The sequence below is a fragment of the Anoplolepis gracilipes genome, chromosome 7 (assembly GCF_047496725.1).
Source record: "Anoplolepis gracilipes chromosome 7, ASM4749672v1, whole genome shotgun sequence".
Classification (NCBI taxonomy): Eukaryota; Metazoa; Arthropoda; class Insecta; order Hymenoptera; family Formicidae; genus Anoplolepis; species Anoplolepis gracilipes.
Genome location: NC_132976.1, coordinates 9,754,105 through 9,771,095, shown reverse-complemented (window position 1 = coordinate 9,771,095; position 16,991 = coordinate 9,754,105). Strand labels below are relative to the sequence as shown.

Genomic DNA, 16,991 nt, shown 5'->3' with positions numbered 1-16,991 from the left:
TGATCACAGAAGAATAATCGAATGTGATTGGCTAATTTCTTACGGCTTAAGAAAACACTACACCTATTGTAGATGCGGCTTAAAACCGGGAGCACATCTGATTAGATAACTTCATTTAGATAACAAAAAACGCTGATGATAACAATAACATACTATATTATGCCAGTGTATAATAAATTTTTTTCAAATACCTCTAATTTCACTAAAATAGATGGTTACTTTAGAAACTCCTTTTATATATGTACCTACACACAAAAATGAGCAGTATACTCTAAATAAATTCACCAAAATAATTTATAACAATTTGTAATAATTTTACTAAAATAGATGGGACTTTAGGAACCCTGTATATATAATATACATGTATATATACACACACACACATACAGAAATGAGCAATACACAACATCGGTAAATTTGCCAAAATAATTTATAATAATTTGTAATTTCGTCAAAATAGATGATCACTTTAGGAATACCCTGTATATCTAAAATACATATCATATATATATATATATATACACACACGCACACATACATACACACACAACACACACACACATAGAGAGAGAAATGAGCGGTATACAATATCAGCAGTGATTGGTATCATTCTGTCTGACGCGCGGAACAGAATGGTCAACGATTGAAGCCTTCTCCCTTCTCGTTTCGCGATTGTTCTTCGGTCGCGGTTGCGATCTGTGTGTTTGTCGCGGGAAAAACGATGTCAGGATACCGCAAAGTAAATTACTACGAGCTGTGTCGATTGTGTACCAACAGCGAGGGTAGCAAGATGAATATATTTCGCGAGGAGGGACGCAGACGACAATTGCAGACGAAAATACAGACGTATTTGCCAATACAAGTAAGCATGCATTCTCTCGCCTTTCGACATCGAACAGTTTCTCGAGTATTTTTGCCTGCACATTCTTTGCTTATCGATCCTTAAGTCTTAATTTGACATGTGTTTGCAAAAGTAACGCAAAAGTCAAAAAGACACTCGAAGAATTTACGAGAACTATTTGAGATTGTTTTTTTTTGGGGGGGAAGGGGATACTACTGGACAGAGAAAGAAAGAGAAAGAGAGAGACAGAATGTGTGTATAAAGAGATTGCATGATTAATATATCTACTAGTTTTTTTTCTATTAATATAATATATATTATATATGTATTTATAGTTGGATTATGCGTTTCTATATTTATTTATTATAAAAAAGTCTCATGAAACTGATAAGGTTTAAGATAATATATAATTTATCTGTATTATTATCTGCAGGCGAATTCAATGTAATAGACTAAATTTGTGAAATTAACATTAGAGCTTCTTGTTTTCGTATTGGAAAATTACAAACTGGATATACGTTTAAATATGAATCAAATTGATATATAATCTTTGATTAATAATATAGTAATATAGCTATACATAATACTCGATTCTACATTATAAGATATCTATATAATAAAAGTATACAATAAAGTACTTACTATCTTCATATTTATTTATCTTGTCAATAATATGAATTTTTATATAAAAATAATTATACATCTAACACATATATAATGATTGATATAATATAAATTTTATATTGTATATGTCTGTATATTACAAGCGTTAACATATAGTTGTACCTTTACATAGATTTGTTACATTAATAACAATTTTATTTTGTTTAAACATTACTTATTTATATTTATATAGAAATTATTTCATTAGCTTTATCTTAGAATATGATATATATCTATTTTATTTTAAAATGAGAAAAGAATATATTTTATTATTTATACAAATTATAAAAAATGCAAGATATAATTGAAAAATTTAAATATAACAAATTAATTTATATGAACGTATGCATAATTTATATGAATATATATATTTATTTAAAGAAAAATTATTAATTACATGGATAAAGTTTTAAAATTACTAAAATTTTTTAATAAATTTTTAATATGATTAATACTTATAATACTTATAAATTAAAGTTTAATAATTTATCTAATTATCATAAAAAAAGAATTAAAATAAAATATTTGCATATGTATTATAATATAAATAAATAAATCTTATTACATATTTTTCTTTTGTACAATATGTATAAATTGATTGCATTTGTTTAAGGTTATGGAGGAAGACTCATTACCAAAAATTGTATGCCACGAATGTGTCAAGAAGCTGGAGAATTTTATAGAATTTCGGGAAACTGTAGTCACTGCCGAGGGTATGTTGGAGTCTTATTTTACTTCACTTCGTTTCTCCGAAGATTTTTTGAAAGAAGGAAAAGTTTATGTAAAAAATACCGAAAAGGAAAGATCTTCAACACCAGAGGATGAAATTCTTAAGGCAATGGATAAAGTGTCAACATCCCCAAGAAGTCAAGTAATAAGCAATGATCAACAAATACAGCAACATCAACAACCTGTTGTAGTTAGTAATATAAACGCTTCTAATATACAAATCATCAGTGGAGTTCAAGCTAGAGTGCAGCAATACAAATGTGCTATGCAGGTCTGTAATGAATCTCAATAATTTTAATATTAAATTTAACATTTTTCTCAAACCTATCCTCCATATATTTATCATAGAGCATTGTGGTATTAAATAATAAAATACAATTTTTTACATTTTTTACATAGATGCAACCAGGTGGCATGGCAGCAGCTGTTGTTGAAGCTACAGCAGAGACTCATTACAGTTATCAACAACAGACATCTCAAGTATCGTCGCAACAATCAAATGAAGCGCAAAATCAAATTAGCGACCAGCAGAATCAATCTCCTACAATCCAACAACAAGCGCAGAACCAAATACAGAGTCATAGTCAAATAAATCAGCAAGTCAATCAACAATCCCAAAGACCAATTTCTCTGAGCCAGGCAGGACAGTTATCGCAGACTCAAAATCAAGTTAATCAACAAATGCAGGGACAGTTATCGCAGCAGCTACAACAATTACAGAGGCAACAACGTGAATTTGAGAAACAGCACAGACAACTTCAGCAACTTGAGAAACAGCAAACGCAAATTATAACACAGCAAGAATTCTCAGTGAAACAAGAGACACCGGTTGTACATCAAAACAATAATGTAGTACTCAAGACTGAGACAGACATAGAACCAAATCAGCAAGTCATACAAAAAATACAATCTGAAGTCCAAAAAGACGAGTCTCCTAACTCAGGTGTACAAACTTATACAGTACAAGCAACGCCAGAAGTATTTTTAAACTTGGGTTTTAAAGAGAACACACTGACAACACCAACAACAGTGCGAGATGACATAAAAGATTTTAAAGAATTTGCTAAAATTTCATCTGATGATGGGATGTCTCGTAATTCAATTGATCAAATCAGAGAATTTCTAAGGCTTAGATCAGGATCAGAACCAGCACCTTTAATCACTGTAAATCCTCAAGTACTTTCGCAGACTACAAAGAATACTATCTGCCGCGATTGCGGTAAAAGTTTTTCCTCGTTAACTCAAATGAACAATCATAATTGCAGTGTTGAAATACTTATAAATGAACCATCAGATACTAGAAGCAAAGACGATTCTTTACAAACTAATGTTAGTTCTTTTAGCTGTGACATTTGTAGTAAACCATTCAAACGAAAAGAACATCTCTTTCAACATAGGAAATTACATACTGGTGAACGACCATATGTGTGCACAACATGTGCAAAAGCATTCAGTCGTAAAGAGCACTTAGTAAGGCACTCAGTATCTCATACCGGACAAAAGATGCACGAATGTGAAATGTGCGGTAAAAGTTTCTCACGCAAAGATAATCTTCATAAACATCGAAAAACTCATGGTGTATCTGGTCCTTACATTTGCGAAACTTGTGGCAAATCTTTTGTTGTAAAACATTATTATATGATGCATTTAACTACTCATGCAACAACTCTTACAGATGGTGTAAATTGTCCAGATCCATTGCCATATAAATGCGACATATGCCATAAAGCATTCTCCGTAAAACAATACCTTACTACACATAAACTTAGACACAGATCGAAAAATAATAATTCTGCACAAAATAATTTAAACGGGCATCAGCAGCAACAATCGCAGCAAGCAAATACTGCAAATGTGAATGTAGTGACAAATAACATTAATGCTGGACATTTAAATAATAATGGACAATCTAGTAATGAATCAACTGTTGAAATGCAAAGTGTTATTGAACGGAATGAACAGACTAATGGGTCATTCGCTAACAGTCAGTATCATACTAATATACAAGAGTTTCAATGAGATAAGGGAAAGCGTGTCTATTATGTTCTCTTGCCAAATGGTAATAATCATAAAATCGTGGTTGTATAAGCAAGAGAAACTTTGACGCGCTAAACTATTTTCTTATATAGTTTTGCTCTTGAATGAAAGGTTTTTAATATTACATTGAGAATCAAAGTGGCTATTCTGATAAATTAAACATTTTTGTGTACACATTGCACAGAAAATAGATCTGTTGAATGGTTTTTAAGAATGTCTTGCTCGATATGATGATGTAAATATATTATGCCAACAAAACATATAACAAATAGTAGTTGTATAGAGTGCAAGCTATAGTTTTGAAACAAATGCTCACTTGTATAACATTTGAAAAATATATATTACTAATACTTATATAGCCTGCTACTGAAATAATGAAATTGATTTTTTAAAATGTGGGGACATGGGACATTAAAAACGCAATCTAGTTTGAAATACATAGTTTGAAGCATATGTTCCTAAGTTTTGGAGGAAAAAGAGAAGAATTATTTATATAATATATTTATTACAAAGTATAGTTAAAATGAATAGACTAAGAAAAGAAGATTTATTTTTTTTTATAAGAATTTAAAGGCATACCTGAAAGAAGGAATTTTACAATCTGAAATCAACAATTGTCAAAGAAGTGATACTTTTAATATTAGATGAATTTAATGTGAATTATCAATTTTGAAGGAGATTAGCATAATTTCACAACAGATTCAAACTAGCTTGTAATTTTAATGTGTTAATGTTTTAAGAATTCAATTTTATTATTTTGTTGCAGACTACATTATGTATGGAAAAATATAACTATAAGATTATTTCACAATTTCTGATGAAAATTTATTATTGATACATTATTAGTAATATATTAAAAAATGTCCAATGTGAAGAAATTCACAAGATTTAAATAACATTTAATCAACTCGTAATGTATCAATTTTTAATTACAGTAGGACTTCCATAACTTTTTCAGTATAGGGCTGGAAATACCTATAAAAAAATAGTAAAGAATATATTTAATATATTTAATATAATATTTGTGCTTCTAAAGCAAATTACACATATGTGTGTTTTTATGAGTATTTTTATGTGAGATGAAACGTAAGTACGTTTCATATATGATTTATTTATTATAGAGACGACATGACATTACATAACATTAGCATTAATAAAACGTGCAAAAGAATTTGAAATTATAGAAGACTAAGTTATGAGAGTCTTACTGTCATTATATGTAACAAATTCTCTATTGTAACAGCTTTATAAATTTTATGTTTATTAGACTGGTAATTGCAACAGTCTTTAACTATTTCAAGTTTCCTATATTTTTACTATAGCCGTATTGAATCATGAAATTGGTAGAACAATTTTTAATAATTTTTTTTCTTGTGAAATACATCGAAATAAGTTTCTTTGGAACGTGTTCGATAATATGAATCAGTAAGTAAAACATGCCAAAATTTATATTATTCTGCATTAATAACTAATTATATAATTCAAATACTTACATTTTCAGTGAAAATAAATCCTACCTTTCGATGTATTTTGCTAATCTATATTATCGAACACGAGTAATCGCATCCAACGAAACTTATTTATTTCGGTATAAGTATTTCGCAAGAAAAAACTCACGATTTCTCGATTTCGATCATAATTCATATGGCTGCGGTAAAAATATAACAAGCTTAAAATGTTATAGAGAGGGAAACATATAATTCTTATGTATACTTCTCGGGTACGGAGAACAAAAAATAAGACCAAAGAAATTTATATTATGTTTATATAAAATTTATTTAGAATAATATAAATTTATTTATATTTATATAAAAACATAAAAAATTAATAAATATATATAAATATATAGAAAGGATATAAAATAGGACTGCTAAGTTAACTGTATTTGTGTTAAGTTAACTGTATTGTGATTCAAAAAATTGGATATATCTCGAACAGTACATATATATATATATATATATATATATATATATATATATATATATATATATATATGTATGTCGAATTTTTAAGATGCTTTTATCATTTCCTTGACTTTAATTATCAATATTAAAAAGGTGTGCCATAGTATGGTTTCTGGAAAAAAATATATATGTAAATATAAATATACATAAACAATTTATTAGATTTTCAATATGCTACTGATAAAAAACGAGAACTTTTTTATCCCATTTCTCACATTCATGTTGTATAATAACTAATAATTAAACACTATCCATGCATTCCTATCCTCATCTCCCTTTCCTAATTTTTATCTTATAAACATTTATATTTAATATAAGATTAAAAAAATAGCAACTATAGTTTTTTATGTGAGTAGATTGTACAAATATGCAGGGTGTTTCATATAAGTGTTACAAAGTATTTCTTCGAAATTTGATGTTTTCAATAAAATTTATAGGATTTTGAGGAAGAAAAAAGTCGATCTTGAATTTTAATTATTTATTTTTTAAGATCGTGTAAAGATAAACCTTTTTTTATGTGGAACCTAATTTTTTTGTACATCTGTAAACCGATAGGATATGAATTACTCAGTTGGAGTACAAATCTAATTTTTAACTATACAGATTGAAAATCCTCTACAATTAAAGTATTTACAATAACGAAATGTGGAAGCGATAATAATGTATGATTTCATGTAAAAAACGAAAAAAAATTTTTAAATTACAATTCTTAGCATCAACTTTTTGTTTAATATTAAATAGTTGTTCCATATAAGATATATAGCGTCCGCGTTCAGACGCATATTTTTAACAAAAGATTATAAGTGAACTTTAAAAAATGGAATTTAAAAGTCTAAAGGTAAATTTTCACGAGCCGCTGAAACCGATTGTTTGGACGACAAAAAGGATCACGTGACCAAAAATGACGAATTGATATTTTTATTTTTGGTCACGTGATCCTTTTTGTCGCTCAAACAATCGGTTTCAGCGACTCGTGAAAATTTACCTTAACATAAAAAAGATTTGAACAACTTTCATGTATATACGTGGTCGAGTGCTAGATCGAGGCACAAGAATAAACATATATATATATATATATATATAAATAATACTATATATAAGAATTATATATATGTAGAAAACCTACAATAATAGTTGTGTTCCAAAATTCACTGCCAGTACTGTCATCATGTTGTCATCTTTGTCTAGTATTCAGTGGACAACAAGGATGAAGATATGCTGTGATTAAGGGTGGGGGGGATTTAATAGAGTTTCAATTCGCAAGAAGGCGCTGAAACCGAAATATTATATTGGGATCTTATGGTCGCTTCCACTCTATCTAATCCTCTTTGTTTTTTGGAATCCAGCCTGTCCGATTTGTCTTATATTAGTAGATGGTGAGTATTCATTTAATATCCTGTGTTTATAAAATATTAGTTTGTGTACAACAGCAATTTCGTTTGCTGTGTATGCTTTTTCTTTTTAATCGTGTTGTATTTTATATGAATTATAAGAATTGATTTTATTGTAAGCGTTAGTTTTTTATCATTATTATTAAAAAGTTCGCGGGTAAGTGTAAGAATTTATATATAGTCTGCATGAAAATCTACTTATACGAGAATAACACTTTGTGGTTATATTATCGCGTTGAAGACTATAATATTTTCATTTGCTTTAAAGTATATTGTGGATCTGTTAAATATTAAATTCTTATTCTAAATATATATTTAAACAAATCGGTTTCACTTACAATTGCATTAACAAAGTTCTAGATCAAGAGAAAAGGATATAACATATATAATATAACCAAGTAAATTACAATTTGACATATTTTGTTGTTTCTGATATTAATTTGTAATAATAAATTTTCGAAAATTTTTCAAATTGATATTATAATTTACATAAACAGAGGTATATTTTCGATTTTTATTTATGATATTATTTATTACATATTTTATACGGGCAATGAATATATAATTAAGTTTTTATGCAAAAGATTAATTGGAAATAAACAAAATCAGATTAACACTATTATCTGTAAATAGATAATAGTAAATGGAATTTTTTCTGGATTTTAGATAAAAAAACATTCAGAAGTTAGATTTAGTCTATTTAATAAACTAAATTGTCTTCTGTTTGATTTTTTTCATTCATGTAGGAAGTAGTGTTGATTAATTTATCTTATCTTAATATTAAAGACTTTGTAATTTTTTTATAAGAGAAGGTTTTTAATTTAAGCAAGTATTATTTGTCAATGTGTAAATAGTATAGCTTTTTAATTAAAAAAAAATGTATGTCAATATTTATAAAATATATCAATTCTAGAAAAAGATATTTTAAGTTAAAACATATGATTCTTATATGTTTAAATTTTTAAATTCTTTTTATATGACAATTTATCTTTCTCTTCCTTTTTTGTTTCTCAGATATAACTACAAAAAAAGATGAAGATAAAACGCAGTAAATCCCTTTCTCCTGAACCATCTAGTAGCAGGGATATAAAACGTTTAAAGTTTGAAGAAACAAGTACAAGTAGAGTAATATCTCCACACATACTTGAATTTTCAGATGATGTTTTACTCAATATACTGGGATATTTATATCCACAAGATCTTATGGCAGTCAGTTTGTAAGTTATATATTTATTTGCATATTTTATTTCTTATAATATTTTTATACTATAATTAATTTTTCTCTGATCACATAGATGTTGCCACAGACTTGCACAATTAACACAAGATAGAACTCTTTGGAGAAGAGTAGATTTTCGAACAAAGCCGATGCTTCTAAATGATTTAAATCAATACATAAAGTTCCTGCAACCAATCACAATGAGTTTGGCAATACGTGGCAATTTTGTCTCTGGCAATTCAGCTCTTACACAAAAATTCTTTACGAATATAAAGACACTATGCAATCAGTTAAAAGAATTGATCATTGAAGAATATTATATCAACGGAGACGAGGTATATCTTAATATAAAAACTTTTATAATGTTATATATTTTTAAAATATGTTTACTAAACGTTAGTGTTTAATTGATATCTTTTCCCTTCTTTCTTTTCTCTTTTTTTCTCTTTTTTTCCTTCTCTTTTTGTTTGTTGTAATAGAATACTTATTAAATTTATTATAATGAAACTTACAGATTCAAATAACAGATTTTCCATCTACTATCGAAAAGCTTTCATTAGAAGGTTGCCAAGTGGATTATCTACAAAGTAATAAATCTTATTTTTTTAAAATGGATTTATACATGCCTAATTTAACGGTAAGTTGTAATGTAGATATACATTTTTAAAATAAAACTATTTTGTTCTGTCATTTTTTATCTTTTTTGTTTATTAATTTTTTTACATTTATATATCTGCTTTACACTCTGTATATTATATGAATTAGTTATTTTATGTTATATAAAACTACATACTTTACATCAAAATGGTATAAAGTACATTATTTAAAATATCTAATAAATAAGCTATTTGTTGTTTATATAGTTTTAATTAATTTACAATACTATGAAATATTTTGAAAAATAATGAACAGATACACATTTATTATTATATATATATTTTTTTTTTATAATACTACTTTCTTATATTATTACAATCCTATATGCTAATCATATTACTATATTATATATTACGGATACTATTTTTAGTGTTTAATTTTGAGCAATTGTCAATGGTTTACACCACATTCTTTACTAGTTATCAGTAAAATACCCAAACTTAAGGAACTTAGATTGAATTCATGTCATCGTTTGGGCGAATGTGTTGCATATGCTAGTCTAGCAACTAGATTTGGATTTAAAACATTGGAGGTATGATATATTTCTTTACTTCTCCATTATTTATACTATTTTAATTATCATTCTTATCTCTAGTTTTCTCAGGGAAATATTTTAATATAGATACTTTTATGTATTATGTATTGTGTTTTAGATTTTAGATTTACGAGATACGGCACTCGGGGATAGTGAGGTCGGTTGTTTTAGTAGCACTAAAACTTTAACACATCTTTATTTGGAATGCCCTTCCACATTAAGAAATGAAGAGTCTTTGGAGCAACAATTCCAAGAACGACGGCAAGCTTTACAATTACCAATATTTGAAGATAATAATCTGGCACAGGTATTTTTGCAGAAAACTAATTTATAAGTACTAATTATAAAAATTGATATCCTTTTTCTCTCTCTTAAATTTAAAATGCGTACAAAAACGTAAAAATACATTATTTTTTATTATACAGTTTTTAATCGATGCGTATGCTTTTGACAATGGACTTCAACGATGTTTAATATCGGATAGAGCAATTTGTGCCCTTGGAAGTGATTCTTGTGATAGAAAAGTAATAAACAGCTCTCCACAAGGAATGATAATATTACAAGAAAATAGACGAATATCTAACAATCCAAATCTTAAAATATTAGTTGTTAGGTAAGTTCCAACTGACTACAACAAATACTAAAAGATTTAGAATCTTTTAAGCAGAATGAAAAGAGGAAAGAATAAATCTGTAGACATTTATTTTTTTCTTTTTAGAAATTATCCACGTGTAACAAATTCAAGTCTTATCCATTTGGCTTCAAATGCATCAAGATTAGAGTACTTGGATGTAACTGGTACTTCTGTAACAAAGGACGGCATCGAATCTTTTAAATCACAGAAAATCAATGTTAAGGTTGTTTCATCTTTTGATGAGACATAGTTAAGATTGTAATATATTAAGATTTAATGAATATTTATTAATACTTTTATTTATAGATAAAATTAATACTTATTATAAAGTATTAATATTTGTATACACATGCCTCCCTCTTATGCTTCAAGATTAAAATCTATATAATGTTCAAACTATTTTATAAATGCAAATAATTTCAAGTGACTAAACATGATTTAAACAGAAATAAAACATAACATTTGCTGTTTTTATAAGTCTGCATGTAACATAATATTATAGTGTATATTATAAATACTCTATATATATTAAAACAGTCTCAAATTTATTTTAATCTCATTGTCAATATCTTGCTGATTTAATTTTTGCTGCAATTATTATTATTGTATTATTATTATTGTATTATTATATTGTGTGGTATTGATATTTATGTATTTTTAAGACTATTATTACTTTTTTATATTTTATTATATATATATATTGTATTCATATACTGTCTCACGATATTTGTGGAATTTGCTTTTTGTTTATTGTCAGAATTGTTCTTGTTAATAAAAAACTAAATATTATATGTATTTATCTTATAAAATATTATTATAATGTCTTGATTTATACGTGATTAATGATGAACAGAAAGAACATATTTAACACAAAAGATATAATTAATATTACATCATATACATATATATATATATATATATATGTATATGTTATATTATTATTTTTACTGAAGTCTTCAATTTTTACATATATGAAAATCTGGGTTGTGTACATATTGAAGGGTCCGGATAAAGTTTTGTTGATTTATTTTATTTTTGTTTTTTTTTTTTATTTTCAATCTAATAGCAGTGGTATACATTGGTAGAATCCAAAACAAACCAAGCGTTACAACACGTTAGAATCTTTTGATACTGTTGATGTGTGTGTGTGTGTGTGTGTGGTGTGTGTATGTGCGCGTGAGTGTGTGCGTGCGCGCTATTGAAAATAATTATTTTGCTTTAATTAATAAATAATCTTAACTATAAGAACAGACTATGGCCGATATTCATAGTTCGATTTTATATTTAAAGTCGGCTTAAGATATCGTTCAACCAATAAAATGATGCTATACGGCCACTTGATTGGTTGAACTAGTGCAGTCAGTTAAAAAGAGAACAGACCTAAGAATAGACTCTCAACTAGTGCAGCGTGCAGCCAGAGGCCAGAGCCAGTTCAGTTATAAAGAACAGACCTTTTGTCAAAAAGAAAAAAAAAAAGAGTATATTATAGGACTCTTAATTTGTGTCGTCAACGTTAACCGTGTTTGTCAAGTAAATTTAATAGCAACAATTTTTCCTACCTCGATTCTGTCTCACACAGAATGATTTAGTGCAAAATCCTAAATTAGTGATACGATAATTTTATCGAGAATTGCATTTATCGTTTTACTCATTGGTAACGCCCTATCCGCAGATATTAATCACTCGATGGAACGGATGATATGAGACAACAATTTAAAAGAAAGAAGGAAATATTATTTACAGAAATAATATATCAATATGGACAGCAAGGGGAGAAAAATTATTGTTTGCGATAATGGTACCGGGGTAAGATTTGTTCGTTTTTTCTTTGTGACAGAATTTCTTATGCCGATATAAAAAAAAAAATGCTTTAAACTTATATTGAATTAAATAATTTACATCATGAACACCAACGTAGTTTTTAATTACAGTTTGTCAAATGTGGATATGCCGGTGCAAATTTTCCAGCCCATATATTTCCATCTATTGTCGGACGACCTATAATCAGAGCTGTTAATAAAATTGGTGATATTGATGTGAAGGTATGTTGATTTATTTTATATTTATAAACTTAACATTATCAGATAAAATATTGAAAAAGTATAAAGCTAGCAATTAACTTTGCCCTAATGTAAGTGCTATAATAATTAGAATATTTATGTGATATATTTCTTATTGACACATTTGTCTTAAATATTATTTAAAAAAATATTTCTTATAAAAATATATATATAACAGATAATACTTATCTATACAATTATATAAACATTCATAAATATAAATTGTAGTTTTAATCATAATTTATAGAATTATATGAAAAATAAAAACTATGTTTATCAAAATTTATCAAGAAAATTAGAAATAAAAATGGTTGATGCCGATTATAAGAGTTGTATATAAAATTAATAATCTTCTGGTATAATAAAATTAGAGTGTTTAGCTACTTAAATATAATTAATAATAAGAACAATTATATATTTTCAGCAAAAATATTGCATTCGTGTAAGTCTACTATATAATATTACATTGTGCGTACTTTCAATATATAGCCTCAAAATATTTTATTTGATTATAAATCTACATGCTTGTTTATTGCAATGTAAATAAGATGGTTTGTAAAATGCTAATAAGTTTTTACTAACAAATTCTAAAATAAATAAGTATTTGAAATGTAAAATAAATTTTGTAGCTATTTTGTTTTATAATATTTTTAAATGCTTTTACATGAAATCTATGCATCATATGTATGCTTTTTTTTTTTTTTTTTTTTAATTTGAGAGATTTTAAAAGTTTTTTATTGACAGAAATATTGTATGTGTTTTGAGTAAAAGTGTAATGTGTAATTTTTTTATATTTATAATACCAGTCATGTGTAATTTGTACTTGTATGAGTACATATTGTATACATACTATGCTTTTCTATAATTATCTAATGTATTTGTGTGTTACATTTGCTCTCATAGGATGTACTTAACATGCCTGTAAGTTTATTGTATTTTTTATGTTATTTATATTTATTACATCAGTGTTTTAATAAAATACTGCTTTGGATTATAAATATATATATAGTGTGTTTAAATAATTTGGCAGAACAACTTTTTTTAAAAATGTGAAGAATCTAATTTAATATATAATATTTTTCAGATATGAATTCTATAGCTTGATTTTCACACACAGAATATACTATAATACTATATATAACTATAATATACTATATTATAGTTATTACTAATTATATTTTAAGATAAAATCCTATAAATTTTGATTTATTAGAACAATGACTAATATTTTCGTTTATTTATTTATTTATTTTTTTATTTTTGCTACAGGATTTGATAAAATAAAGCTTGATGTAGTAATAGAAATTATGTAAATTTTCTTTTTTATTACATATAAGGAAAAATAAATTTATTAATTGTTTTTTGGATATTTAGCTAATCAGTTTCATACAATTTTTAAAATTTCTGTTTTGTGGTAGGAAATATTACATAATATATGTATAACAATTGACAGTAAAATTAATATATTTTCAAACAATAGATATATCTACATACTATGTGCAGAGTTCTAATTATTACATACATTGTTGTCATAGGATTTGATGGTCGGCGATGAAGCGAGTAAACTTCGTTCCATGTTAGAGATAAGTTATCCTATGCAAAATGGAATTGTTAGGTATATACTGTCAGATCTTTTTAACAAATTATTATTATAACATATTTAATATAAAAATTATTACATATATATATATATATATATATATATATATATATATAATTAATATTTAATAGGAATTGGGATGATATGTGTCATGTATGGGATTACACATTTGGCAAGGAGAAAATGAATATTAATCCTAGAGAGTGTAAGATTTTGTTAACTGAACCACCAATGAATCCTATTACAAACCGAGAAAAAATGATCGAGGTAACATCATAATACACAATCCAATAAAAATTTTATGTTATTGAAAATTAAATTTATATATGATTGAAGTTTAGTGTTCATGCAATGATTTTAGGTGATGTTTGAAAAATACGGTTTTGCTGGAACGTATATTGCGATTCAGGCAGTACTGACATTATATGCTCAAGGACTGATTAGCGGTGTCGTCGTAGACTCTGGTGATGGTGTTACGCACATTTGTCCCGTGTTTGAGGAGTATGCTCTGCCACATTTGACCAGACGACTGGACATAGCCGGACGCGACATTACAATGTATCTAATTAAATTGCTGTTGCTACGTGGTTATGCATTTAATCATTCGGCTGACTTTGAGACAGTTAGAATGTTGAAGGAAAAATTGTGTTATATCGGTTACAATATAGAAACTGAGGAAAAGCTAGCTCTTGAAACCACTGTGTTGGTAGAATCTTATACTGTAGGTACATTATTATAGATATATATGTGTATATATGCCTATGCAAACACACATATACAGTTTTATTAATATTTTATATATACGATATAGCATTTAAAAAATGCTTTTTGCCGAAACTTGATGTCATACACGTATGAATTTGTATGATTTTGCAATAAGCAACTACATGCTTTTTTCTTAAAAACAATATTTTCTTTATACCAATTGATTTCTTTTATTATTTTATGTATAAAAGTATTGGGGTAAGATAATGAAAAGTGAATATTTTACGACAAATATTTCATAGTTTAAAATTGTCAAATTTAAATATAAAATAACTCGGTAAACTATTCAATTGTTTGCTATCTTACCTTTATAACTTTTTACTTTTTTTTAATATTGCGAGAAATCGATTTATATATTAAAAAAAACTAAGATGGTTTCATAAAAAAATTAATATTTATATTGAATCTTGAAAAACTATTTTTTTATTAATTAAAATTCAAGACTTTATAAACTTTCAAGGATTATCAACTTTTTTCTTCCTCAAAACTACAAATTTTATCTGAAACATTTTTTTATATAAAGTCAAGTTTCAGTGAAAACATCTTGTAAAACTTTATATGTTTTATTCTGTATATAGTTAATTTCACATATAGACATACATATACATGTATACGTTGAAAATTAAAGGATATGAATTATCATAATATTTTCAGCTTCCCGATGGACGTGTGATAAAAGTTGGTGGTGAGAGATTCGCGGCACCGGAAGCACTCTTCCAACCGCATTTAATTAATGTCGAAGCACTAGGTATAGCCGAGTTGGTATTTAGCACAATTCAAGCAGCTGATATCGATATCAGAAGCGAACTGTACAAGCATATTGTTCTGAGCGGAGGTAGTACAATGTATCCAGGACTTCCATCGAGACTTGAACGAGAAATTAAGCAACTTTATCTTCAAAGAGTGCTAAAAAATGATACAACTAAATTGAATGTAAGTGCATATTTGAAAGACAATATACTGAATGTATATTATTATTTTGCAAATATATCTATTCGTACTTTACGCATACTTGTGCATATTTTTTTTTAGAAATTTAAAATAAAAATTGAAGATTCACCTCGACGTAAAGACATGGTTTTCATGGGTGGTGCTGTGCTAGCTGAAATAACAAAGGATCGAGATTCTGTGTGGATAACGCGAGAAGAATATGAAGAAAAGGGTCTCAGTGTACTAAAGAAATTAGGCTCTTATGAATCATAAAGAAAATCATTGTAATCTAGGTTATGAAGTTTTTAACAAGTCAATGTTTTTTATATCTGACAAAAATATTTGTGAAAGCTGATCTTACACAGAACAGCTTTATGCAGATGATTTATTGCATAATTACAAAAAATGAAGTATTTAAAAAAAACAATTTTTTAAAGTGCGTAATCCAATTTCAAATAAATAGATAAAATAATTCAAATTATAAAATAATATGATTCCAATAAATTTTTTTTATTTAATTGTAAAAGTTCTTGAACTTGTATTCGTATCCATATATTCATCACTATATTTCACTTTTTCTCTGTATTCTACATGTTTTTAACTCTAATTAAATATTAGTTATTAGATGTAATTGTTAAATATTAAACATTTATTTAATACAAACAAAAGATTATGTTATACTTAATTCAATTAAAATATTTTGTTAAATGAAACAACGTTGCATTTAATATGCATTTCTCAAATAAATTGATTGAAAATATTAATTAATTTGTTTTTTTACAATATCTGAGCTTATTCCTCTTTCTTTATATTTGTTGATTTTTTCTTTAAAAAGTATAAATATAAATATTTAAAGCCGCTATATTTCGTACTTTATTACAACATTTTCTCCATATATAATATATATAATATATATAGAGAGATAGTATGAGATATTTAACATATTTGAAAACAACTCATTTGACA

At 26.6% G+C, this 16,991-nt stretch overlaps 3 protein-coding genes across 8 annotated transcripts; all 3 read left to right on the top strand.

Moving 5' to 3' along the window:
• Positions 1–596: 596 nt before the first annotated feature.
• Positions 597–4,972, top strand: LOC140667846 (uncharacterized). Its single transcript, XM_072896126.1, has 3 exons — positions 597–862; positions 2,118–2,504; positions 2,633–4,972. Exons 1-3 carry the CDS (start codon positions 722–724, stop codon positions 4,250–4,252), a joined length of 2,148 nt encoding a protein of 715 aa, XP_072752227.1. The 5' UTR covers positions 597–721; the 3' UTR covers positions 4,253–4,972.
• Positions 4,973–7,540: 2,568 nt separating this feature from the next.
• LOC140667642 (uncharacterized) lies at positions 7,541–11,147 on the top strand. 2 transcript variants are annotated; one of them, XM_072895781.1, is made up of 8 exons: positions 7,541–7,610; positions 8,640–8,842; positions 8,921–9,179; positions 9,359–9,481; positions 9,872–10,033; positions 10,155–10,343; positions 10,462–10,649; positions 10,755–11,147. In XM_072895781.1, exons 2-8 carry the CDS (start codon positions 8,658–8,660, stop codon positions 10,918–10,920), a joined length of 1,272 nt encoding a protein of 423 aa, XP_072751882.1. In that variant the 5' UTR covers positions 7,541–7,610; positions 8,640–8,657; the 3' UTR covers positions 10,921–11,147. The 2 variants fall into 2 exon arrangements, with proteins under 2 accessions (XP_072751882.1, XP_072751881.1); XM_072895780.1 differs by lacking the exon at positions 7,541–7,610 and adding an exon at positions 7,617–7,782.
• A 708-nt stretch (positions 11,148–11,855) lies between these two features.
• Arp2 (Actin-related protein 2) lies at positions 11,856–16,632 on the top strand. 5 transcript variants are annotated; one of them, XM_072896247.1, is made up of 10 exons: positions 11,857–12,200; positions 12,343–12,476; positions 12,602–12,712; positions 13,155–13,172; positions 13,634–13,651; positions 14,266–14,345; positions 14,462–14,597; positions 14,692–15,051; positions 15,750–16,028; positions 16,128–16,631. In XM_072896247.1, exons 2-10 carry the CDS (start codon positions 12,429–12,431, stop codon positions 16,296–16,298), a joined length of 1,221 nt encoding a protein of 406 aa, XP_072752348.1. In that variant the 5' UTR covers positions 11,857–12,200; positions 12,343–12,428; the 3' UTR covers positions 16,299–16,631. The 5 variants fall into 5 exon arrangements, with proteins under 5 accessions (XP_072752347.1, XP_072752348.1, XP_072752350.1 ...); XM_072896246.1 differs by having other exon boundaries at positions 11,856–12,476; positions 16,128–16,632; XM_072896249.1 differs by lacking the exon at positions 13,155–13,172 and having other exon boundaries at positions 11,858–12,476; positions 16,128–16,632.
• The last annotated feature ends 359 nt before the right edge of the window (positions 16,633–16,991 follow it).

Coding starts and splice junctions, on each gene's coding strand:
- LOC140667846 (XM_072896126.1), top strand. CDS start 722: ATGTCAGGATACCGCAAAGTAAATTACTACGAGCTGTGTCGATTGTGT. Junction 863..2,117: donor AGACGTATTTGCCAATACAA/GTAAGCATGCAT, acceptor CATTTGTTTAAG/GTTATGGAGGAAGACTCATT. Junction 2,505..2,632: donor AATACAAATGTGCTATGCAG/GTCTGTAATGAA, acceptor TTTTTTACATAG/ATGCAACCAGGTGGCATGGC.
- LOC140667642 (XM_072895781.1), top strand. CDS start 8,658: ATGAAGATAAAACGCAGTAAATCCCTTTCTCCTGAACCATCTAGTAGC. Junction 9,482..9,871: donor TATACATGCCTAATTTAACG/GTAAGTTGTAAT, acceptor TACTATTTTTAG/TGTTTAATTTTGAGCAATTG. Junction 10,650..10,754: donor CTTAAAATATTAGTTGTTAG/GTAAGTTCCAAC, acceptor TTTTCTTTTTAG/AAATTATCCACGTGTAACAA.
- Arp2 (XM_072896246.1), top strand. CDS start 12,429: ATGGACAGCAAGGGGAGAAAAATTATTGTTTGCGATAATGGTACCGGG. Junction 14,598..14,691: donor ACCGAGAAAAAATGATCGAG/GTAACATCATAA, acceptor CAATGATTTTAG/GTGATGTTTGAAAAATACGG. Junction 16,029..16,127: donor ATGATACAACTAAATTGAAT/GTAAGTGCATAT, acceptor ATTTTTTTTTAG/AAATTTAAAATAAAAATTGA.